Source organism: Gigantopelta aegis, chromosome 14, assembly GCF_016097555.1.
Source record: "Gigantopelta aegis isolate Gae_Host chromosome 14, Gae_host_genome, whole genome shotgun sequence".
Classification (NCBI taxonomy): domain Eukaryota; kingdom Metazoa; phylum Mollusca; class Gastropoda; order Neomphalida; family Peltospiridae; genus Gigantopelta; species Gigantopelta aegis.
The window spans coordinates 11,702,408-11,727,980 of record NC_054712.1 but is presented as its reverse complement, the minus strand read 5'-3'; the positions used below and the strand labels follow the sequence as shown (position 1 = coordinate 11,727,980).

The window sequence follows — 25,573 nt, the reverse complement described above, 5'->3', positions numbered from 1 at the left end:
TGGATCATGTCTTAATCTAATAAAAATTAGGTCCTCCGTGTGATCCATTTTAAACAGGTTTGACTGTAGTTAGATTTAAAAAAAAAAAAAAAAAAAAAAAAAAATACACATTGCAGTTAAAAGTTTAACAACACCACTAAAGCACTAGATTAATCATTGGATATTGGATGTCAAACATTTGGTAATAGACTCGTAGTCTTCAGAGGACACTTGCTACAAGGGATCTTTTATATGCACTTTCCTACAAACAGGACAGTACATACCTAAACGTTTGATATACCAGTTGTGAGCACTGGTTGGTATGGGGAACAACACCCAATCAGAGAATGGGTCCACCGAGGGGATTCGATCCATGTACCTCAAGTTAGCATCCTACCGACTAATCTAGATCCCGCCCCATCAACATCAAAGCACTAAAAAGTATATCCATCTATTAAATACAGTCAAAACCATGAACCATATCCATCAAGAAAAAAACTATTTAAATGACCACCTCTATCAAGTAGTCAAGTCTGTCAAACAATTACAGTACTTATTAGCCCAAATCATCCAATGTCGTATGAAATGTACAAAACCACCACCTGTCTGAACAGGCCACCTTACTATTCTATCAAACTATACTGACACACAATGAAAACGCAAAACAGATATAAATTGTTATTTTAAGTCCAATAAATATATTTTTCATTAACCACAACAAAATATTGAAAAATATCTGTTTTGCGTTTTCATTGTGTGTCAGTATATATAATACAGCACTCTGAAATGTATACTGTATACATGTATCAGGCACAGTGGAGTGGGGGGGGGGGGAGACTCTAGCCCCTCCAATAATTCTGAATCAAAAATATTATTGGTAGTAAATCTTAAGACAGAGATGAATGCAGGAAATTTCAATTCAATTCAATATTTTATTAACGTCTCACCTTTTAAAATATTGCATTTCAGGACCTCATTTTCAAAATTTTACAGGGGAACATACCCCCAAAACCCCTAAAAACCTTGCTTTGCACGCTGGATCTGTCAGCCCCCCCCCCCCCAATGTCTACTTGCTTCTGCCGTGCCTGTATATATCTGTTTTAATATTCTCATAAAAAAAAAAGAGTATAATATAGTACAAACTGCCCTGCATTAACCAGTCACCTGTTTTACAAGACTGCTTTTAGACATACATGAACGTGCCTGCTTGTATAAAACTACATGTATTATCACACAACATTAACGGTCTTTCATCTTTTTTCAGCGAATATTATTTGCCAATGAAAAAAATCAACACTATAATGATCTTTCTGAGGGTTTTCAGCGAGTATTATTATTCCCCAATAATAAAATCAACAAAAAGCTATGTCTCCAAATTTGTGAAAAACTTGAATTTGATTTGGACTGTTCCAAAATTTATTTTAAAAAACCACGGGTAGGCATTAATTTATTTATATATACTCACTACCCCAAAATGATTTTTTTTATTTAAACCAAGTTTTCATAGGCGAATAAATATGCCCCCCTCCTCCCTCCAGTCAGAAAGGCAATATTTGTATCTTATTTTTGGACTTCAATCAAGACAATAAATTACTGGCTACTATCACTTTACTCAAATAAACTCTGCACAGTTTCCTTTGTTATCTGGAGTAGAAATTCTTCTGTATGGTGCAAAAAAAACCCCAATATGTCCAATACATGACATTACACCTGTATATGCATAAATATAACAACCTTGCATTTTATGTGCATATTTTAAAACAAAAATAAAATTACTCCATCAATAACAGACTGCAGCAAAAGTACAAGAACATGTGTGCATCTGTTCTAATAACATAATATAATATAATATTTAAATGTATGTGTAATAAACATCAAATAAAAGGGTTTTTTATATGGGAATAAACTACGAAACAAACACTATTCCATATGGTTATCATGGTTACTCATACAATAATATTATAATTTATCACTTTTACTTTAAAAAAAAAAGTTTTTGAAACAAATGATAAAAAAAATTCCCCAGTAAATGCAATGTAAAAACAAAATTACAAAGAATTGGAAAAAAATATCTACCATAGTAGGAATTTGTTGTGTCAAAAGTTTTCGTTGTTAATGCCACATTCTGGGACATAAAGAGATGTATCAGGCTATGTTATCACATAAACATATATAATATACAGTACATTATTTGAACAGGTGCAAAAATATTGTGCGTGTTTAATATCAAATTAATGCATATATTGTTTTCAAAAGTTCTTTCTAGTCAACAGCTGAATAAATATTTATAAAATAAGTAGCACGTTTCACGAAGTTTTCTTTTCACTGGACGGGTCAGACCGCTCCTGTTTACACTTGCGGCAGATCCGGTCGAAGTGGTCCAGATAGAAAAGGGAGATAATTCGGAATATTCCCATACATGCCACCTGAAAGAACAAAACATAGTATTTTAGTATTGTATTTAGTATGGTATATATCGTCTCTCATAATTCCCTATGGGATGGCTTATGTACTTTTATATGTTTATTTTAAATGTAATTATGTTGTACATGAGGTGAGACGTAAATAAAGATATCTGTCTGTCTAGTATTTTTTTTTTTTTGCTATTTTGTTTAACAGAATATCATAAATAAAAGGTCGGTTTAGGTTTCAAAATGAAACAACATGTAAATAAAAATTTAATATGCATTATTTTGAATTCTTTTTTATGTCTTTTTCTGGGATGGACTTTTCTTTTCTTTTCTTTTTTTTTTTGGTTACCAGTACATAACCATTTCATCTAGTGCCCTACTACTGGTATATCAAAGGCCGTGACATATGCTACTCTACTCTGTGGGAAAGTGCATATAAAAGAATTTAGTAGGATTCCATGCTTTCGCAAATTCCAGGTTTTGGGTCAGAAGTGTAAGTTTATGAGATAGAATCCCAAAATATATATAGCACATCATTTCATGATTCTAGCCAGTGGTGTAGCATGGGTGGGGCTACCGGGGCGATTGCCCCGGGCGCAAAATTCTGGACTGATGGAAGGGATTCGGGGAGTGCTAACGGTCCACTGATTAGGGGGCGCAATACATGCCTTGCCCCGGGCGCTGGCAAGCTACGCAACGCCACTGCTTCTAACACATCCTAAAAACAAATATCCAAATTCAATGCCTGAAATCTATCCTAAGAGAGTTTAACAATTCCTCAAATATGATTTCCAAATCAGTGTTTCGGTGTACTGTTGAAGATTTGGGACATTTTGTTCAATATCGCATTTCAATTCGTTAGGTATGTCTTAAATATTGCTACACAATTGTTAAACATTATTAATAAATAATTGCTGATAAAATAAAGCAATTTTTTTTTTAGCTGATTTACAACTTTCAGTAACAGAAATATTTACAACAACGTATTCCTGCCTGATGATAAACACTACAGATGGATTTGGTTTGTCGTAGAAGAGTGTGATGGCTTGTATTACCTGTTGAGTTGCTTCCATGATTGACGTGACTGGAGACATTCCACAAGTAACAGCAGCCAGCATGTATCCATCTAAACCTGCATAACTGAAGAATCTACCCGACTGAAAACAAAACAATTTACATCTTAGAAAAGAGTCAGAATGTAGCCATCAAAACCCACATAACTGAAGAATCTACCTGACTGAAAACAAAACAATTTACATCTTAGAAAAGAGTCAGAATGTAGCCATCAAAACCCACATAACTGAAGAATCTACCCGACTGAAAACAAAACAATTTACATCTTAGAAAAGAGTCAGAATGATGCCATGTCAACTGCAAAAAATAACAGAAAATACAAAAATGTACAAGTTATGTATTATGTTACGGACCAGGGCCCCGTTCCACGAAACGATCTTAGCCCTAAGATTACCTTAAGCACATAACTACCCTATGCACTTAAGTTGATCTTAGGGCTAAGATCGCTTCGTGGAACGGGGCCCTGCACCAGAATGTAACTGTCTAAACCTGCATAGTATTACAATTTATCTGGACAAAAAATTAACAAACATTTGCTATTAATGTTGGCTTGTAGCTGTCTAAACAAACATAACTGAATAATAATAATATAATCGTTGAAAACACCGACGTTTGTTTGGTTTTTGGGGTCTTTTCCCCTTTACACTTGAATGAACTCTGTACAGTGTTTTCCGATACGGCAACATACATATATTTTAGTGACTATATTGTAGTATTTAGTTTTATTATCCACATGGTTCAACATAACCGAGTCAACATAAAACATATGAAACACACGTGTAATAACAAGTGTAATAACATGTGTAATAACAAGTGTAATAACAAGTGTAATAACATGTGTAATAACATGTGTAATAACACGTGTAATAACACGAGTAATAACAAGTGTAATAACAAGTGTAACAACATGTGTAATAACACGTGTAATAACACGTGTAATAACACGTGTAATAACACGTGTAATAACACGTGTAATAACACGTGTAATAACACGTGTAATAACACGTGTAATAACACGTGTAATAACAAGTGTAATAACACGTGTAATAACACGTGTAATAACACGTGTAATAACAAGTGTAATAACACGTGTAATAACACGTGTAATAACACGTGTAATAACAAGTGTAATAACAAGTGTAATAACATGTGTAATAACATGTGTAATAACACGTGTAATAACACGTGTAATAACAAGTGTAATAACAAGTGTAATAACACGTGTAATAACAAGTGTAATAACACGTGTAATAACAAGTGTAATAACAAGTGTAATAACACGTGTAATAACAAGTGTAATAACAAGTGTAATAACACGTGTAATAACAAGTGTAATAACACGTGTAATAACAAGTGTAATAACAAGTGTAATAACACGTGTAATAACAAGTGTAATAACACGTGTAATAACAAGTGTAATAACATGTGTAATAACACGTGTAATAACACGTGTAATAACAAGTGTAATAACAAGTGTAATAACATGTGTAATAACATGTGTAATAACACGTGTAATAACACGTGTAATAACAAGTGTAATAACACGTGTAATAACACGTGTAATAACACGTGTAATAACACGTGTAATAACACGTGTAATAACAAGTGTAATAACACGTGTAATAACACGTGTAATAACACGTGTAATAACAAGTGTAATAACACGTGTAATAACACGTGTAATAACACGTGTAATAACAAGTGTAATAACAAGTGTAATAACATGTGTAATAACATGTGTAATAACACGTGTAATAACACGTGTAATAACAAGTGTAATAACAAGTGTAATAACACGTGTAATAACAAGTGTAATAACACGTGTAATAACAAGTGTAATAACAAGTGTAATAACACGTGTAATAACAAGTGTAATAACAAGTGTAATAACACGTGTAATAACAAGTGTAATAACACGTGTAATAACAAGTGTAATAACAAGTGTAATAACACGTGTAATAACAAGTGTAATAACACGTGTAATAACAAGTGTAATAACAAGTGTAATAACAAGTGTAATAACATGTGTAATAACATGTGTAATAACACGTGTAATAACACGTGTAATAACAAGTGTAATAACAAGTGTAATAACATGTGTAATAACATGTGTAATAACACGTGTAATAACATGTGTAATAACAAGTGTAATAACAAGTGTAATAACATGTGTAATAACACGTGTAATAACAAGTGTAATAACAAGTGTAATAACATGTGTAATAACAAGTGTAATAACATGTGTAATAACATGTGTAATAACATGTGTAATAACATGTGTAATAACAAGTGTAATAACATGTGTAATAACATGTGTAATAACATGTGTAATAACATGTGTAATAACAAGTGTAATAACAAGTGTAATAACATGTGTAATAACACGTGTAATAACACGTGTAATAACACGTGTAATAACACGTGTAATAACAAGTGTAATAACATGTGTAATAACACGTGTAATAACAAGTGTAATAACATGTGTAATAACAAGTGTAATAACATGTGTAATAACATGTGTAATAACATGTGTAATAACAAGTGTAATAACATGTGTAATAACAAGTGTAATAACATGTGTAATAACATGTGTAATAACAAGTGTAATAACACGTGTAATAACAAGTGTAATAACATGTGTAATAACAAGTGTAATGATGGAATTTTGTGCATGTGAAATATGACGTCATTTTGTCGTTTCCTTTTAGTTGTGGTTGAAACATTTTGAAACAGTCCTTGTTATTCATAAATAAATTACAAGTGTTATAATAATATGGATAATAAAGAAATTATTAACCTCAAGTGTGGGTCGTACTGATTTTATGAAACTTGTGTCAGGATTCATGTATTATCTTCACTCTCACCGAGTAATAAAAAAATCCTGACACTTGGCCATATAATAATCTCTATTTATTGGTGACATTTCAACAGAAGCAACATATTCAGACTCAGTTTGGTATCACTTTTTGTACTGACCACAACATCTTTAATAATTGACGATGCCACCACTGACGGTTGAAACAGACCCGCAGTTTCAGAAATAAGTCGAGTTTCTTCAGGCTGAAAAATAAAAACATACAGAGATGAACATTATTTCGACCCGTACCCCTCTATATCAAAGGCTCTAAAGACAAACCCTAACCGTATACCTAAAACTACCCTAACCATTGAAAGGGGGTATGGGTTGAACTCATGCCCATTATTTTTCATTTAACACAAATTTCTCAAAAACAAACAGGTTCAAAGGTTAAAAACATACCAGTAATAAATTGTTTTTAAATTTAAGATTAATCTACTTTTATATTTTTTAAAAATCATAATTTGTTTTAATTAATTAATTTCAAGGGCTGCCTTCCATCATTTACTGCAACCCTGCTCTACTTGTTTTCCTTAAACAAAAAATGACTTCATTTTTAGAAAAGGCTATTAACAGGTAAAATTTTAGGGGTGTGTGTTAAATATTTAGTAACCCGATATTTAGTGTATATAAACATTACACCTACCTTTGATTTCTGTTCCTCAGCAAAGCCAGGTGTGTCTGTATCTGGAGGGAATGCTAACGTAACATACACATTGTATGGTTTTAACTGAAATTAGAAAGTGAATGTTACACACACATTGAATGATTTTAAATGAAATTAGAAAGTTAACATTGTAAACACATTGTACACTTTTAACTGCAATTAGAAAGCTAATGCTACGGTTTTAACTGAAATTAGAAAATGAATGTATTATGAAAAGTATACGGTTTTAACTGAAATTAAAAAGTTAACACTGAATGGTTTTAATTGAAATCGTAAAAACTAACAGTATATACACAGTCACACACAGTATGCATATAACTGAAATCAGAAATCTACATTACACAAAGAAAGAAAGAAATGGTTTATTTAACTATGCATTCCACACATTTACGGTTATATGGTGTCGGACATACGGTTAAGGACCACACCGATCTTGAGAGAGGAAACCCGCTGTCACCACTTCATGGGCTACTCTTTTCTATTAGCAGTAAGGGATCTTTTATATGCACTGTCCCATGGTAAAGTGCTTGCTCGATGCGCGGTCGGTCTAGGGATCAATCCCCGTCGGTGGGCCCATTGGGCCATTTCTCGTTCCAGCCAGTGCACCACGACTGGCATATCAAAGGTTGTGGTATGTACTACCCTGTCTAAGGGATATAAAAGATCTCTTGCTGCTAATCAAAAAGAGTAGCCCATGAAGTGGCGACAGCGGGTTTCCTCTCTCAATATCTATGTGGTCCTTAACCATGTCTGATGCACATAACCATAAATAAGTGTTGAGTGTGTCATTAAATAAAACATTTCCTTCCTTCATGAATTCTGAACCATACAGATACAGTGAAACACCTCTATTCCAGACAGCCATAGAACCAAGAAAAAAGAAATTTGTTTTGTTTAAAGACACCACTACAGCACATTAATTTATTAATCATCAGCTACTGGATGTCAAACATTTGGTAATTCTGACTTGTCATCTGCACTTTCTCACACAGGACAGCACATACCACAGCCTTTGATATACCATCTGTGGTGCACTGGCTGGAACGACTTATGGAACCAAGTAAAACATTCAGTTTTAATGGGTATCTCGTTTAGAGAGGTTATGTTCTGTACTGATATCTAAAAAGAGACCGTGAAAAACGTTTGGGTTAGCTATAATAATTATAATCATTCCACTTTACAGAGGGTCCAGTTTTGAAGGAATTCCAGTTTACACAGGGTCCGATTTTGAGGGAATTCCAGTTTACAGAGGGTCCGGTTTTGAGGGAATTCCAGTTAACAGAGGGTCCAGTTTTGCGACAATTCCAGTTTACAGAGGGTCTGGTTTTGCAATAATTCCAGTTTACAGTTGGTTCGGTTTTGTAATAATTCCAGTTAACCGAGAATACGGTTTTGAGAGAATTCTAGTTTACATAAGAGTCTGGTTTTGAAAGAATTCCAATTTACAGAGGGTCCTGTTTTGAGGGGTGTCACTGTAATAATTAAACGAACCCACCTCCATGTGCAGTGCCTCGGCCAGACCTCTGAGCGCGAACTTTGACCCGGAATAGGCCGTGTAGCCGTACAAACCAATCTGACCGGCCTGCGAAGAGATGAACACAATTCGGCCATGTTGATTTTTCTTCATGCTTGGAATGACTGCCCGCGTTACGTGTACTGTGCCGATGTAGTTTATGTCTATCATCCGCTGAAACACAGGTTACATTTTCAATCATTATATAATGTGGTTATACTGATAAGAAAAATATGGAGCTAATGTAGGTTATTTATGTTTATCATCCGCTAAAAAACAGGTTACATCAATCGGTATACAATGTAGCTATATTGTTAACAAAACTATGGTACTGATGTAGGTTATGTCTATCATCTGCTAAAATTGGTCACATCAATCTTTATATCATATAGGTATATTGTTAACAGGAATTCTGAGAGTACTGTTAAAGTAACACATGTCCCCTACTGGGCCAAACAAATTTCCATCTTTCCTAAATTCAAGGGCCATAACTCTGTGTAAAATAGGTAAATCGTCATGGAAGTTAAACTTTATCTGTAACAGTGGATGATAAAGCTATACACAAAATGTCATCTCAAGGAATTGTGAAAAAACCCATACAGAATACTACATGTATATGTGAGACAGACAGATGGACAGACAAACAGAAGGACGGAGATGAAACCTATAGTCCCCTCTAGTTGGACCAGTAGGGGACTTAAAAATATGGTGCCAATGTAGTTTATGTCTATCATCTGTTAAAACATGTTACATCATTATAGTTACATTGCTCACAAAAAACATGGTGCAAAATTTAATATAGTTTGTGTCTTATCAACTTCTAAAACACATACATCAACCATTATATAATGGAACTACAGTATACTGCTAACAAAAACATGGTGTTGATGCCTATTAACCACCCAAACATGTTACATCATTGTAGTTATACTGCCAAGAAGGAAAGAAAAGGAATATTTCTTCAACGACTCCTTTCTACTATCTCTTTAAAAATTAAAGACACGTGTTTAAATATTGATACCTTAAAGTCGTTGAGTGACAGGTCTTCAAACGAGCCAGCGACAGACGCACCCGCACAGTTCACTAGTAACACAACCGGGCCCAGCTCCTCCTCCGCCTGGCAGGAATAACACACAACCATCAGTCAGATTACAACATAGAGATTATTATATGAGCTTGTGTGTCGTATTGGTTTTACGAAACGAGTGTCAGGATTTTTGTATTGCTCAAGTGAGAGGGTAATACATAAAACCTGACAAGAGTTTCGTAAAATCAGTACAACTCGCAAGCAAGTGTAATAATTTCTTTATTTTCCGTATTATTATTGTTGTTTTCTTTATGAATAACAAGACCAAACTCAAAATGTTTCAGCCACAACTAGAAGAAGACTACGAAATGCCGTCATATTTCAAATGCACAGTCTGAGCTAGGACTGGAGAAGCAACATCATGTTATGATATCGCTTCCCAAAATTACATCATTGCACTTGTTATTACACGTGTGCTTCATATGATTATTATTAGCTTGATTGTGTTGAACCATATGGATAAGAAAGACAGTTTTTACGATGTGAAGAGTTAATTTCCAAAAATGCAGCATGTCCATTTATATTATTTTGGAAAAACACGGTTATGCTTCAGCATCACATAGCATGTAATATACAATGCACAGTTTGGACATCACATTCAATGGGTTAAAATTGGATTTTATTGTCAACTTTACTATTGCTGTTGACTTGTAGCATTGTACTAACATATGTATGCCTTCAGTGTTAACCTCCAAATCTGGAAATGGGCGTACATCACATTTTGGAAATGAACCTTTCAGATGTTTTACAGTACAGGACTGTAGCTAGCAGAGTAGGCAGGTGTGTTTGCCCCTCTCCATACCCCCTAAAGAAATGTTTTCATAAAGTATTGATACCCAACATCTGTAGAACTTCCAGATGTCATAAAATCATGTTTTTAGCTATCCAGATATTTCTTTTCCCATCAACAATGCACTTTGCTATGAGTTTCCTCCACAATGATAATAACTGTCCTCTAGAGAAAAAAGAAAGAAAGAAATGTTTTATTTAACGACGCACTCAACACATTGTATTTACGGTTATATGGCGTCAGACATATGGTTAAGGACCACACAGATATTGAGAGAGGAAACCCGCTGTCGCCACTTCATGGGCTACTCTTTTCGATTAGCAGCAAGGGATCTTTTATATGCACCATCCCACAGACAGGGACATACCAGTCGTGGTGCACTGGCTGGAACGAGAAATAGCCCAATGGGCCTACCAACGGGGATCGATCCCACACCGACTGCGCATCGAGCGAGCGCTGTACCACTGGGCTAAGTTTCACCCCTTGTCCTCTAGAGATGCCATACCACCAACACCACCCACGAAATGTAGTTTATACTGTACACTGCTGTAATACATGTAACAATGAAATAGTACATTTAGTACAAACCAGATAGATTTTCATGAATATGAGTACTTCTGTGAGGTCTAATAAAAAAATAGGTGACGAACATTTCTCTTTAATTATCACTAATGAAAGAGTTGATTTTGTATTCTATATGGTATGTATAATTAGGTATATATGACTTTATTTAAAGTTTGCTTTGTTTAGTAACACCACTAGAGCACATTGATTCATTAATCATCGGCTGTTAGATGTCAAATATTTGGTAATTCTGACATATAGTCATCCTCGAGAGGAAACCCATTACATTTTTCCTTTAGTAGCAAGATATCTTTTATATGTACCATCCCACAGACAGCATAGCACATACTACAGCAACCCCCCCCCCCCCCCCCCCCCCCCCGTCATGGAATCGTGGACTGGCTATACCAGAACCGAATCCATGGTGGGCTTGCCCGAACCGCAAGGATGTGGGCATGTTAATATAGTTCCCTTCCCCTTACTACAGCCTTTGATATACCATTGTCCACGAGTGTTGTTAAACATCTATTCTATTTTATTCTATTGATATACCAGTCATGGTGCACTGGCTAGAACGAGAAATAGCCCAATGGGGTAACCAACAGGCATCGATTCTAGACCAACCGCACATCAAGCGAACACTTTACCACAGGGCTACGTCCCGCCCCATGACTTTATTTATACCCATGTGTGTACTTACCTGTTGAATTGCCTGCACCACTGCTGCATAATCTTTGGAAATATCCACAGAAATATGGATGACCTTCTGGAAAGAAACAGTACCAATTAATATCTACTTGTAGTTGATAACTTAATTAACACTGATAACAGCAATGATACACAGTTTTATTTAATAAAAGACAATTTACAGTTATACACTGTAAGGTATTAGGGGCCGTTCAAATATTACATAACGCTATTTTTGTCAAAATTAGACAAGGGCCCACCCCCTTGTAACACCCCGTAACGCTAGACCATACACCCCCCAAAATATTACATAACGCTCGGAGATACCCCCCCAACACACAGACAAAGCAATGTGGCAATGTTTACTTATACCCAAGTGTACTACGATGATGTCATCAAAGTGACATATTGCTGTTCAATGGAAAACAAAGTGATAATTAAAATGTCTGGTGTATTAAAGCAGTTCAGCTTGATTTATAATTGTTTTGGGTTTACATTTATCTCTAAAAACCTACATTATATATTGTTGTCATGGCATGGCACGTTTAAGAGAAAACAAAATTGTGTTACATAACGCTGTTCAATACATTCCCCACCCCTTGTAACGCTACATAACGCTTGGACTTACACCTCCCCACTCCCCTAAGCATTACGTAATATTTGAATGGCCCCTTAATATATGTAATTTCCATCTGGTGAAGAGAATTCATAAGACGGGTTGAACATACAGTAAAGTACATTTATAACGAACATGGTTAGAATGAACTACTGCATAGTACGAACTGATCATAAAGTCCTGTTTTATTTTCATATATATTATAATGCCCAACTTATGCAAATGTTTACAATGAACTACTGCTGTAACGAGCTAACTATCGTGGTCCCTCCTGGTTCGTTACAAGAGTACTTTACTGTATATAACTATTGATGACAACACACTAAAGCACCAATAACTGCAACACCAGTTACCTCAGAAGTGTATTATATATATATTATGTCATTAAAACTTGAGATTGCTGCATATTTAAACAAAAACTTGCAATTTTTTAATAGAAGGATGATGTGACTTATAAGTAAAAGGGTCATTTAAGGACTGTCCAGGACTTCTAGATTATGGTAGCCCCACTCCCATGGCTAGTGATATTCAATGTTGGGCTAGTAAATAACTACTATTGCCATGCCCGACGGCTAGTGAAAATATTTTTGTTAAATGTTGCAATTAAGTCTTTTTTGTAAATATGAATATACTGACTCCATCCCAACCCCAATGTTAGTATTTTTAAGCTCTATCTCCCTCTTTAGTAAAATTGTAAATTTTTAATCGTGGTTAGTAAATTTTTAAAATCACTGATCCCATGGCTAGTGGATTTAAAAGAAATTCTAGAAGCCCTGGATTGTCTGTTATTTCTTTTACATTCATCAGGGTATTTATTATGTTCATACCCAGATGAACATAAAAGAAATTACAGACAATACTTAAAATTAAATTTGAAATCATACTTGCTAATAATAACATTAAAACTTCATACTTTATTTTGAATTATTTTTGGTCCATAAACAATAACTCTCAATACAACAACTTGCCCATATAAAATGACGTCATCAGATATGACGTTTCCTGACTATGTAATTTTTACGTGCATCAAGAAATGAACAAACTCCCATTGCTACGTCTGGACCAATGGGATGATGTTATGTAATGTAAATTTAATTATAACTCCATGGCCCTAAAATTAACTACAATGTATTTTGCGTTACGTTTTATAATTATAACACTTGCCTTTGTTTTTCATTAATGTGTTCTACTGGATTTAAATATTTAATTTCCAGCAGATTATACTTTAATGGAACTCTGACCTTTGACCTGGACATGCTAACATAATTCATTGATCTACGTTCAACTGCCATCCATACATAAACAGCATCAGATTTCCAGCTTGAAATTATTCCCAATTAACGAAATAAGGTCTTAATTAAAAAATGTGTATGCACACTGTGATTTTATGCGGTGTGGCATACAGTATCAATTTACTATTTACAGGTAGCAAGCACAACAGCTGGTTCAAGCACACTACTGGTGAAACTAGCAAACCTGAATTATCTTCACCTTCATTTATTTTGTGCTCCAGGTATATCCAATTATTGTTCAAACACGCTGTCCTGGGCACATGATTCAGTTACCTGATCGGTCTGTCTGTCCAGGCTAGATGAGAGACATCAGTACAGCGACCTTATAGTAAGTTATACATGCATTTCCTCACCGAGCTGTTAAATTTTTATTTTTTATTTTTACCATGGTAAGTGAATTTTAAAACAATTCTAGAATCCCTGCATTATGCTTCTGCAGGGCTCGACCTTAGCAGTAGCCCAGAGTCTTTTGACTACCAATTTATTGCTCGGGCTACCAGAGGTCTAAACCCAGAAGTCCCCTGATCTACTAGATTTTTTTTGCACAACTCAGCAATCAACGAGATATTTAAACACCTAAATAAAAAAACCGCACCTAAAACAATGTGTTTAAATAAAAAATAAATTATTTTGCTTTTTTTTTCTCTCTTTTTTAATTTATTAAAACTAGGGTGCTACCAATTTTTACTGAGGGCTACCTGATTTTATAACCTGGTAGCCTGGTGGGCTACCACTGAAAAAAGTTAAGGTCAAGGCCTGTAATCTGACAAGATGTCCCAGGCTCTCACCTCAGCTACCTGTAGGTAAACATGAAAGTCAGAGGCAGATCCAAAAAATCCATTTAGGGGGGCCCCAATGACATGAGGCGGAATGCCAATGGAACTTTGGGGGAGGTTTGGAGGGGATCATAAAAAAAAATGAAAATCAATATATAATCAAATTATAACTGTCGCAAAATCTAGGGGGCTCCCCCACCCCCTAGATCCACCTCTGAAAGCTTTCAACTCACCTGTTGATTCTTGTCCACTAAAACTTTTTCTATTTCAGACTGGGCTTCCTCTAACTTTGCCTAATGGAACAGAATAAAAAAGACAATAAAATTTTGTTTAGACTGTTGTAATTCATTTTAGATTGTTGTGTTGTAATTAAGTGACATTAGTATAATTAGGATATTGCTCAAGTTATCAGTTATTATCAAGTAAAATAATGTTGAGTTGTCACAAGATTCAAAAAGGAAGATATAAAACTTATTTCATAAGGGTCATAAACTAGATTTTCATTTTCATTTCAACTTATTTTTGTGCTTATATCCAATCAAGTTTCAAGCACGCTGTCCTTGGCACACACCTCAGCTATCTGGGCTGTCTGTCCAAGGACAGTGGGTTAGCTGTTAGTCAGTGTTCAAAATAAGCACTTGTCCATTTGTCCCGATCAGTGAACATTTATTCGGACAAGCAAAATGTGCCTCAGTGGTTGTTCAGTGGACAAGTAAAAATATTCAATGCAGTTTAATTCTGAGCAATCACAAACATCATCCTGGTACTTGAATAAAACAAACCATTTATTTGAACAAGTGAAAATATTGACGGACAAGTAGATTTCTAGATATATTTGTCCAGTGGTCTAGTAAAAAAAATCTGCTTATTTCTATCACTGTTAGTTGTGAGTGTGAGTGAGGATGTAGTGGTCTTACACTACCCATTAAGTCGTTAAAAACTCGCTCTGAGTAGGAGCCGGTATCAAGCTGTGAACACAGTACCTACCAGCATTATCTATGATGGCTTAAGCACGACACCACCGAGGCCGGTAAGTGACATCAGTTTAGCAGTGTTGCATTTTTTCAGGGGCAAATAACTGAGATAAAGCTTCTTAGTGGTAATGCTAACCTGAGTAAAAGTTTGTTTTGTTTAACAACACCACTGGAGTACATTGATTTATCAAATGGATGTCAAACATTTGGAAATATTTTGACATAGTCTTAGAGAGGAAACCCACTATATTGTTCCACTAGTAGTAAGGGATCTTTTATATGCACCATCCCAGATATGTAGCACATACATGTACCACAGCCTTTGATATAGCAGTCATGGTGCACTAGTTGGAACGGGAAATTGCCCAATGGGCCCACCAACAGGGATCGATCCCAGAGAGACCTATATCAAGCGAGCGCTTTACCACAAGGCTACATCCCACTAACCAGAGGTACAACTGGTTTATTTGTTCTTCTATACTTAATTTGAAAGAAATACTTGCAACCATTCAACACATTTTGTCTAGCCTTACACAAACCAGCAAAACTACTAATGCAGATTGGTGGTTGACAAAAAACAGTTTTAGAACTGGTCACATGGGGGGTGTACACAGGGATGGGGGTGAAAGCCAGTGAGGCACTGTATTTATTATTGTATGTCAGTTACACGTAGGTCTGCCAGAGGATTTTCCCCCCGTGCACATGCGGTTTAAATACAATTTTATTCTGTAGCTAGGGATAGATCAGTGAACATTTTGTTCAGTGTTGCAATGTGATCAGCTATACAAGTTCTACACATTGCTACACAATTGTAAAATTTTAAACAGCAGTTGCTAATCAATTTTCAAATTGAGCAACTGTCAATATCAACTTTTTTTTTTTTTTTTAAAGGTTCCCTGCATGTAAAACAAAACAAAAAACTGAACCCCATTCCTAACCCTCCACCACCAATGTGATTAATTATAATTTATTGAACAACAGTCAATGTTTCCCCACTCCCAGTAATGAATCACCTTATTTCTTGCCAGCAGACAGATATTTGCTCCTCTCTGCGCTACTTCCACTGCAATTGCCTTACCGATACCACTGGAACCTCCAGTGACCTGCAGAAACGGAAAGGAATATTTAACAACATCTAAGAATATTTTACACCAGGATAGTACATACCACATCCTTTGATGACTGCATGTCAGGTGAGTGCACTACTACTGACTGTGTATTTTATAATTATATGCACGCATTAAAGCACAAGCCTTGGGTAACTGTAGGCACACCTTGGCTATCTGGCTGTCTGTCCAAATGAAATACAAGGCGGAGCGGATAATTTTGCCATGCTCATATACCCCTTAGGTTTTCGAGCATGTCTGTCCAGGGTCCCGCCTCTCGACAGCCAGAGACCGTATCTGAGACAGAAGATACAAGGCCGATGGATCGTGTGGTGGCCTTACATATCTCCCATTAAAGTGCACTTTCCAAGTTACAATTGTCACATTTCACTATGTTTTAATGTGGAATGTATTTGTGATATAAATAATTTCAAATTCCACAAATTAATCAATCCCATCTATAATCATTGCATAATTAACTTATGAATATCAAAACTGTAATGTGCTGCCTTAAAGTGTAAACAGTGGTTTCCTTCAGATTACTTGATCAAAACAATAAAGAACATGGAGAAAATCATGGGTTTTTGTGTCCTTTTTTTAATGTTTCGGGCACCACCAAACAAGCTGGATGCCCCATTTATTTCCTACCTATTTACAACAACTGAGGTTTTATTGAATATAAAAATTAATATGTACTATAAACAGTGCCAATCTTTTGTCAGAACAGATGTGCAATACACATTCAAACTGTGATGTCAGTCATCATTATTGTTTTAAATAAAATATAAATTATTGTCCGAACCAAATTGTTCACAACTACGAAAAATTACTCTACCTTTAATTGCCGTTAGATTTCCTCCAAAGTTTGTCCACACAGAAATCTTGAAAAACCCATTACAAAGACACCGATTCCACACACCAGATGATAACTATGTCACCTATATCGACTTTGCTGAGAGCGCATAGGGCAAAAAGCATGTAATTTTGTGCCAGCTGCCATTTTGACTTTTTTTTTAATATTCTTCAAGAGGGGTGATTTGTCTGGAAAAACTTTTGAGGAAATCTAATGGCAATTAAAGGTAGGAGAGTAATTTTTTGTAGTTGTTAACAATTTGTTTCGGAATATAGTAGTAAATAGTTACTGTTACACAGTAGTAAATAGTTTGTGACCATGTAATTCAAGGTATAATATTGACATTTCACCAAAAAAAAAAAAAAAATTAATTTTTTTTTTTTTTTTTTACGATTATGGAACTTTGCGACATGCTTTGAGTGGAGCCAATAACAGGATGGGAACCCAGTATCTACCAGTCTTAACATTAATTACTAAGCCATCAATTCATTTATTCATTCATTTCAACTTATTTTCGTGCTTATATCCAACTAAGGTTCAAGCACGCTGTCCTGGGCACACACCTCAGCTATCTGTCCAGGACAGTAGTTAGTTGGTTAGTGGTTAGTGAGAGAGAAGAGGGTGTAGTGACCTTACACCTACCCATTGAACCATTAAAAACTCGCTCCGGGTTGGAGCCGGTACCGGGCTACGAACCGTGTACCTACCAGCCTGTAGTCCAATGGCGTAACCACTGCGCCACCGAGGCTGGTACAGGTCATCAAGGCCAGTGCCCCAAGGCTTGTGCATGCATCCACACAATATCTTCACTGAACAATAGTTATTATACACCTGTCAGTTGTACATTAATTCGTAAAAGTAATTTTACGGTGCTTTACACTAATGTGCACTCAACCCTCTCTAATGATGTCTGCTGAAGTCAGGTATTACCTGCATCTTTGTAAGCCAGCAAACTGCGGTAGACAGTCAGTCAAAGACGTCAAGACAACACAATGGATTTGTCTAAATACTAATTACTTGCTCATCTGAACACTGTGCTGGACATTGTAAACAACTCACAATATACGGAAAATGCATACCATGGTGTGTAGCTATTGCCCAAGACAAAATCATATTTGTACTAGAAGATGAATAAGCCGTTATAAACCAGAGAAAAAGAAAGGAAATGAATGTCATTTTGTTTTTACTTGACGACACTTCAGCTCATTTTAAAATACAGACTATTAGATATTTCAACACTTGGCCTAAAGAAAGTTAAAAGTTTGTTTCGTTTGACGACACCACTAGAGCACATTGATTAATTTATCATGGCTATTGGATGTCAAATATTTGGTAATTGTGACTCATAGTCATCAAAAGAAACCCGCTACATTTTTACATTAGCAGCAAGGGATCTTTTATATGCATTTTTCGACAGACAGGATAGCACATACCATGGCCTTGCTGTGGTGCACTGGTTAGAAAAAGAAAAAAACCAATTAGTTGAAAAGATCCGCTGAGGTGGTTTGATCCTACGACGCAAGCACCTCAACCAATAGCTAAATCCTGTCCCAGTCTAGAGAGGTAACTTGCTGGCATCAGTTAACTCCTGGGGGTGGGATTTAGCTCAATCAGTTGAGCGCTCGCCTGAGGGGCTGGCATCACAGAATCAAACCACCTTAGTGGATCCATTTAACTGATTGGGTTTTGTCTTGATCCAACCAAGGGGTGGTACGTAGCCCAGTGGTACAGCGTTCGCTTGATGCGCGGTCGATCTGAGATTGATCCCCATTGGTGGACCCATTAGGCTATTTCTCGTTCCAGCCAGTGCTCCACAACTGATGTAAGAAAGGCTGTGGTATGTACTATCCTGTCTGTGGAATGTTGCATATAAAAGATCCCTTGCTGCTAATCGAAAAGAATAGCCCATGAAGTGATGACAGCGGGTTTCCTCTCTCAATATCTGTGTGATCCGTAACCATATGTCTGACGCCATATAACCGTAAATAAAATGTGTGGAGTGCTTCGTTAAATAAAACATTTCCTTTCTGATCCAACCAGTGCACCACAACTGGATGTGATATGTGTTTTCCTGTCTATGGGAAAGTGCATATAAAAGAGCTCTTGCTGCATTAGGAAAATGTAGCAGGTTTTCTCTGTTGACTATGAGTCACAAATACCAAATGTTTGACATCCAATAGCCGATGATCAATTAATCAATGTGCTCTAGTGGTGTCATTACACAAAACAAACAAACAAAAAACTTTATTCCTAGAGAATAGAGTGGCAGGAATCTAACACAGTAGATTGGTAGATCCTATAGCACTCACCTGAGGTGCCTTTGCTGTAGGATCAAAGCCCATCAGTGGACCCATTCCTTGACCGAGTTTTTCCCATCCCAACCAATGCCCCACCACTGGTATATCAAAGGATATGGCAGGGCTTTTATAATTTTATAAAAATCCACTACCCATGGAATCAGTGATTTTAAAAATCTAGCCATGATTAAAAATGTACTAGCCCTACTTTAAATAAATACAATTTTACTAATAGTAATAATCAGATATATGTCACCTAAAGAGAGAGATTGAGCTTAAAAATCCTTAGATTGGGGTGGAAAGAGAGGGCAAGATATTCATATTTACAAAATATGTAAATGCAGGATTTGACAAGGATTTTTTTCCACTAGCCATCGGGCTAGTTATAGTAGTTATTTACTAGCCAGCCATGGAAGTGGGGCTACCATAATCTAGAAGCCCTGGATATGGTATGTGCTGTTCTGTGTGGGAAATGGAAAAATTGTAACAGGGTTTTCTCTAAAGACTACATTGCAGAATGACCAATGATTCAAATGCGGATGTTTAATAAATCAATGTACTTTCCTCTAAATAGTAGTCCAACACCATGTAACCATAATTAAAATATGTTGAGTGCACCTTCAAATTCCAGTAAAAAGTTTTGCCTCTAGTAATGTTGATAAACAAAATAAACATAACATACAGAACAGCAGCATGGTATCTGCTGTATGTGCACTTTCCCATACACAGGACAGCACATACCATAGTCTTTGATATACTAGTTGTGGAATATTGACTTCCAGGCTTAATGTATAAAACCTTAATGGATAAAACAAGGACAGTCAATTATATGGTCCACCACTCCCCCAGCAAGCACTTCACTAGTTTTCTACCACTGTATAAGCTGAACACCAAACATTCATTTCAATTTCAGGGCTTGAAATAGTGGCCTGCAATAAAGCAGTTCATTTTTAAGACCTAGGAAGTGGAACCGAAATTCACCTGTTAAAACAACAATAAAAAAATCATCCAATGTTCATGAGTGGCTATAACAAAAGCCTAGCAGTCATTTTGTAATTACTATTCCAATATGCGACCATACAATTAACAATAGTTGGACACACTCTTATTTTCTTTTAGTTTTACCATGCATATTTGTTAACTGACTTCAGTGGTTCACACCAGCCTCGGTGGCGTCTTGGTTAGGCCATCAGTCTACAGGCTGGTAGGTACTGGGTTCCAATGGGTAGGTGTAAACCACTTTCATCGACCAGTCATCCATAAATGGTTCTACAAAGGCCATGGTTTGTGCTATCCTGCCTGTGGGATCCCGTGCTGCCTGTCATAAAAGAGTAGCCTATGTGGTGACAGCAGGTTTCCTCTAAAATACAGTGTCAGAATGACCATTATGTTTGACGTCCAATAGCCGATGATAACATAAAACATCAATGTGCTCTAGAGGAATCGTTAAAGAAAACTAACTTTACTTTACTTTTTTCAATGATTCATCAACTCTTGACTCATTAAGCATCTACATACATGTAACTGAAAAAAACCCGCTGCCAACCTGCCTAAGTGTTTGCTCAATATGCTCCAGTCAAGATTTTTTTTTTACTGATTATATGACATTGTACACGTAGGCCTATATCCTACTAAACTCATTTCATTAGCATCTTGCTAACTTGTCCCTGTTTATAGTGTATAAACATTGGGAATATATTTTGTTAATTAGTGGTATAAACTAATCAATAAAATATAATTTCATTTTCCACGTAGCATGTAGCAGATGATATTTAAGATTTACTACATGGACAAATATTGCTGTTTTATTTATAACCTGAACAATGTAATTATGTAAACTCCACATAAAAAAATAATTTCAATAATCGGAATGCATTAATATTTAATTTTTTTTTTTTAGGTAAAGCCAAACTGAAACAGACAAAATCAACTTTTTTTTGGATCCTTGGATGTAGATGATGGAACTGACATAATTCCATAACCTTTATTTTATATGGTTCTCATTCCAGCCAGTGCAACACAACTGGTATACCAAAGGTCATGGTATGTGCTGTCCTGTCTGTGGGATGGTGCACATAAAAGATCCCTTGCTACTAATGGAAAAACGTTGCTGGTTTCCTTTTTAAGACTAAATGTCAAAATTACCAAATGTCTGATATCCAATAGCTGATGATTAATAAATCAATGTGCTCTAGTGGTGTTGTTAAACAAAAAAAACTTTTTAAACTTGATTGTTTCAGTACATTTTTACTCAGCTTTTTTTCACTTTAGCTAATAACTTGAAATTATAAAACTGAAATAGCCTTTATCCTTGAGTAACCGTGAACTGGCCTATTAATAGGAAATCTGCACATGTGCATTGTAATGCACGATCAATTTGATGAAATAATGTTTTAAATGTTTTAAGGTAAATACCTTGTTAATTTTATTGTCAAAATCAACCAACAAATGTTAATATCTATGCCATTTTCTGTTGTGAAGAGATTAAATGCATGTCGTAGTCTAATGTTGACATTTTTCAGTTCCTCCCATAAACCAGGCTATTGTTTTTAAAGAGTGAAGTCACCAAAACTCTTATGCAATTAATCTGCGCAGCAGACATGACTTTAACAATGACAGCAGTGTAAAACTGTTTATTTAGGTTTGTTTAATATTACATGTCATTTAACATTGTGCGCACAGTACAAAATGGTGGTCGTGTACACATTTCCCTATGTATAAAAATTGTTTGACATTTACTTGTCTTTTCCTCATTTGCGCACTTTGTTTTGGGGAAGGTTTTTTTAATGCAACAGAAGTATTTTGATGTCAGGGTTCAGTCATATGCAGATTCCTTAAAAACAAGTCAAATGTAAATAGACCAGTTTATGGAGTAACCCGGTTCACGGTTTTTAACGATACTGGAAAGGAAAACATTTAAATTTGGCCTGGTGCAGATAAGACGAATAATACTTTAAGCCAGTATTGGGGCACTGATAAAAATATGAGTGATGGAAATATATTATTTTTCTTGATATTATCTACATCCCAAACCTACAGAATTAACATGTTTCAAATTTCAGAAGAATCGGTCAACAACTAGTAGAATTATCAACATGATAAACTGCACTAAATATCACTATTTTTGTGTGACACACTTACATGTATAATTCATAAAAGATTATTACTAATATTAGTGTTTTCCTTTATAAAGCAATAGAATACAAATATTTATGATATAAATCACATACCTAACTTGAACAAATGTTTCGTTACCATGACAACAGCTATAAAGGGATATTTTGACAGTATTTTCAGTTAAAATGGTCAAATGAAGCCAAAATTCACTAAATTGCTTATTTCTAACATTTATGGATCAGTACTTGAGAATTGAGAAGATATAATAAAGAAAAAGGCTTTATTGGATAATACTGGTCATAGACTACAATTCCCCAACATTACTAACCATCTTCTGTACATAACACTTGCACTTGTATCCTAAACTGCACCTGCTAAATGTGTCCCAACCATAACAGTACAGTTTCCAATCTGCATTATGCCTCCTGCATGCAATATTATGTGGCTATATGTGTTCATTTTAATTTCTCAGCTTTCCTTAATGCATGTTAGCATCTTTTTATTTCAGAGACTCCGCTTTCTCGAGATATTACTCGTAGAGCATGCCGAAATCTACATGTCCCAACCATAACGAAATATGTTCCAACATCAAGCTTGATGGCATGCAAATCAATTTTTTTTGCTAAAATAAAACATGTACCCCATTCAAAAATAGATGATTTGTGCATGTTTAAAGAAATATCTTTTGGTGTCAAATGTCACACCTTATTTGCACCAGGCCATTTTAAAGTCATTTCCTGATCAATATTTGACTAAATCTTTGCCAAACAATTTTGGGACTAGTTTTAACTTCAATTTATTATAAAGTTAACCTTTCAACTAAAATACTAAAAAAAAAAAAAAAAAGGTATTTTTAACATCAACTTATTAAGCAATAATTAATAAAATAATAATATTGTCCCTTCAATTTATACCTCCTCAACTGGGCCTCTTATTATAGGTTGTTTACAAAACTTGGCAAAACCACATGCTGTGAACAATGTTGTTATGGACTACGAATTGCAAAATGCATAATTGGGGACGCTCACCAACACATGAACTCCTTTCAGGTCCAGTGGTTTTGGTGTTATCAACGGAGATGCTAAATACAGCACAATTAAAAACCCGACAAACACTGACACAGCGATCAAAAGCCACATCTTTCTTCCTTGTCTTTGGAGGGTCTAGCGGGAGATAACTCTTACTTACTTATGTGGATTATTTTAAAGGGACAGACCCTAGTTTCAACCCGTGAAAATTAACACTACGTTTAGTTAATCTACAAAGTTGTAACACATTTGGATAAAGTTACAATTGAGTGAAACGTGAGTCTGTGACTTTGAAATGGTGAAATATCCTCTAAAAATAAACTAGAACTCTATTCCATAACTGTTACTTCTCAGACGCACGTGCGTTTTTAAAAATATGACAAATCCATTTTGTGATATTAAAAAACATCAGGATTACCAAAAACACTTCGAATATACGGAAATTGATAATCTAAACAATAAAATATAACTAAAGTATGATTTAAGTTATAAAAAACGGTTATAATAGTCAAAAATATGCGTTAGTGTTTAAAAACTAGGGTATGTCCCTTTAAAGAAGCATAGTCGCTTGGGTTCACATCACAATACCAGCTCCCATCCAGAGTGACCCAGGCGCGTAAAACCACTATAATATATCGAATTTCTTTTCACTAATCACTGACAACTATTAACTTTTGCACATCCTGGACAAATAGCCAAAATAAGTGTGTGTGTGTGTGTGTGTGTGTTTGTTGTGTGTGTGTTTGTGTGTGTGTGTGTGTGTGTGTGTGTTTATGTTGTGCATGTGTATTAGCCCATGTCAGAGTGATAGTTTTGACATATATAGTCTGAGAGGAAACCCGCTACGTGTTTTCATTAGTAGCAAGGTATCTTTCATATGCACCATTCCACAGACATGATATCTCATATCACAGCCTTTGATATACCAGTCATGGTGCACTGGCTGGAACGAGAAAATAGCCCAACGAGCCCAACGACGGGGATCGATCCCAGACCGACCGCGCATCAAAGGAACGTTTTACCACTAGGCTACGTCCCGAACCTAATTTCATATAAATACGAAGATCAAGCAATCTTATTAAAATTAGCTCTACTGGGTCTGCCAGTAGATCTAACAGCATCGCATGGACTCCCATGTTCAGGTGACATTTCATCTATTAATAACAATTTAAATATCGACCAATTACACTTCGCCTTTTATAGCGTTATTCGGGAGCATACAAATTCTGAAAATACCGGGCGAGATTATTTATGTAATAGGCGAACTTGTAGGTCTATTTCAACATTGAAAAAAAAAACAGGGGAAAAAGTGCATTAATAAACTCTGGATTGTATACTAATATAAAGAGATTTTATCGCTACACCATCACGGGTTTTTGGGGTTTTTTTTGTCTTGAAACAGTTTTATATACATTTTTATATTGAAATTAGTTTCCGGCATACTTCGTAATTCACCCGAATCATTTCGTATACCCTCGGCATAATCCCGAGTGTATGTGTGTGTGTGTGTGTGTGTGTGTGTGTGTGTGTGTGTGTGTGTGTGTGTGTGTTGTGTGTGTGTGTGTGTGTGTGTTATCTCTCTATCATAGATGTTATCTATCTCTAAAACTTTCGAGGTCTTGAATCTAATGGTGCCTAATATGATAAATAGCACATTTGAGAACTGACATAGTTTATTTTTAAAATGATCATCCCCATCATTCACATCCAACCACACAAAAGGGATACAGATCAAATACCTAGACTATTTAATATGTTTACTTATTTTAAAACATACCTTTTAGTACAGTTTACATTTAATTATTTTATTCAGTTTTTAAAGACACTGAATTTTAAAGCACTGTGGTTCTCCAATAAAAAAGACGGAGATACTTACAACCAACAA

The 25,573-nt window shown here is 35.5% G+C and overlaps 1 protein-coding gene across 1 annotated transcript; it reads right to left on the bottom strand.

Moving 5' to 3' along the window:
• Positions 1 to 866: 866 nt before the first annotated feature.
• LOC121388659 (3-ketodihydrosphingosine reductase-like) lies at positions 867 to 23,810 on the bottom strand. Its single transcript, XM_041520098.1, has 10 exons — positions 23,689 to 23,810; positions 16,301 to 16,390; positions 14,547 to 14,606; positions 11,643 to 11,708; positions 9,523 to 9,618; positions 8,484 to 8,675; positions 6,968 to 7,051; positions 6,441 to 6,524; positions 3,446 to 3,547; positions 867 to 2,405 (listed from the first exon to the last, which is right to left on the bottom strand). The coding sequence occupies exons 1-10, from the start codon at positions 23,797 to 23,799 to the stop codon at positions 2,286 to 2,288; spliced, it is 1,005 nt and encodes a 334-aa protein (XP_041376032.1). The 5' UTR covers positions 23,800 to 23,810; the 3' UTR covers positions 867 to 2,285.
• Positions 23,811 to 25,573: the final 1,763 nt, after the last annotated feature.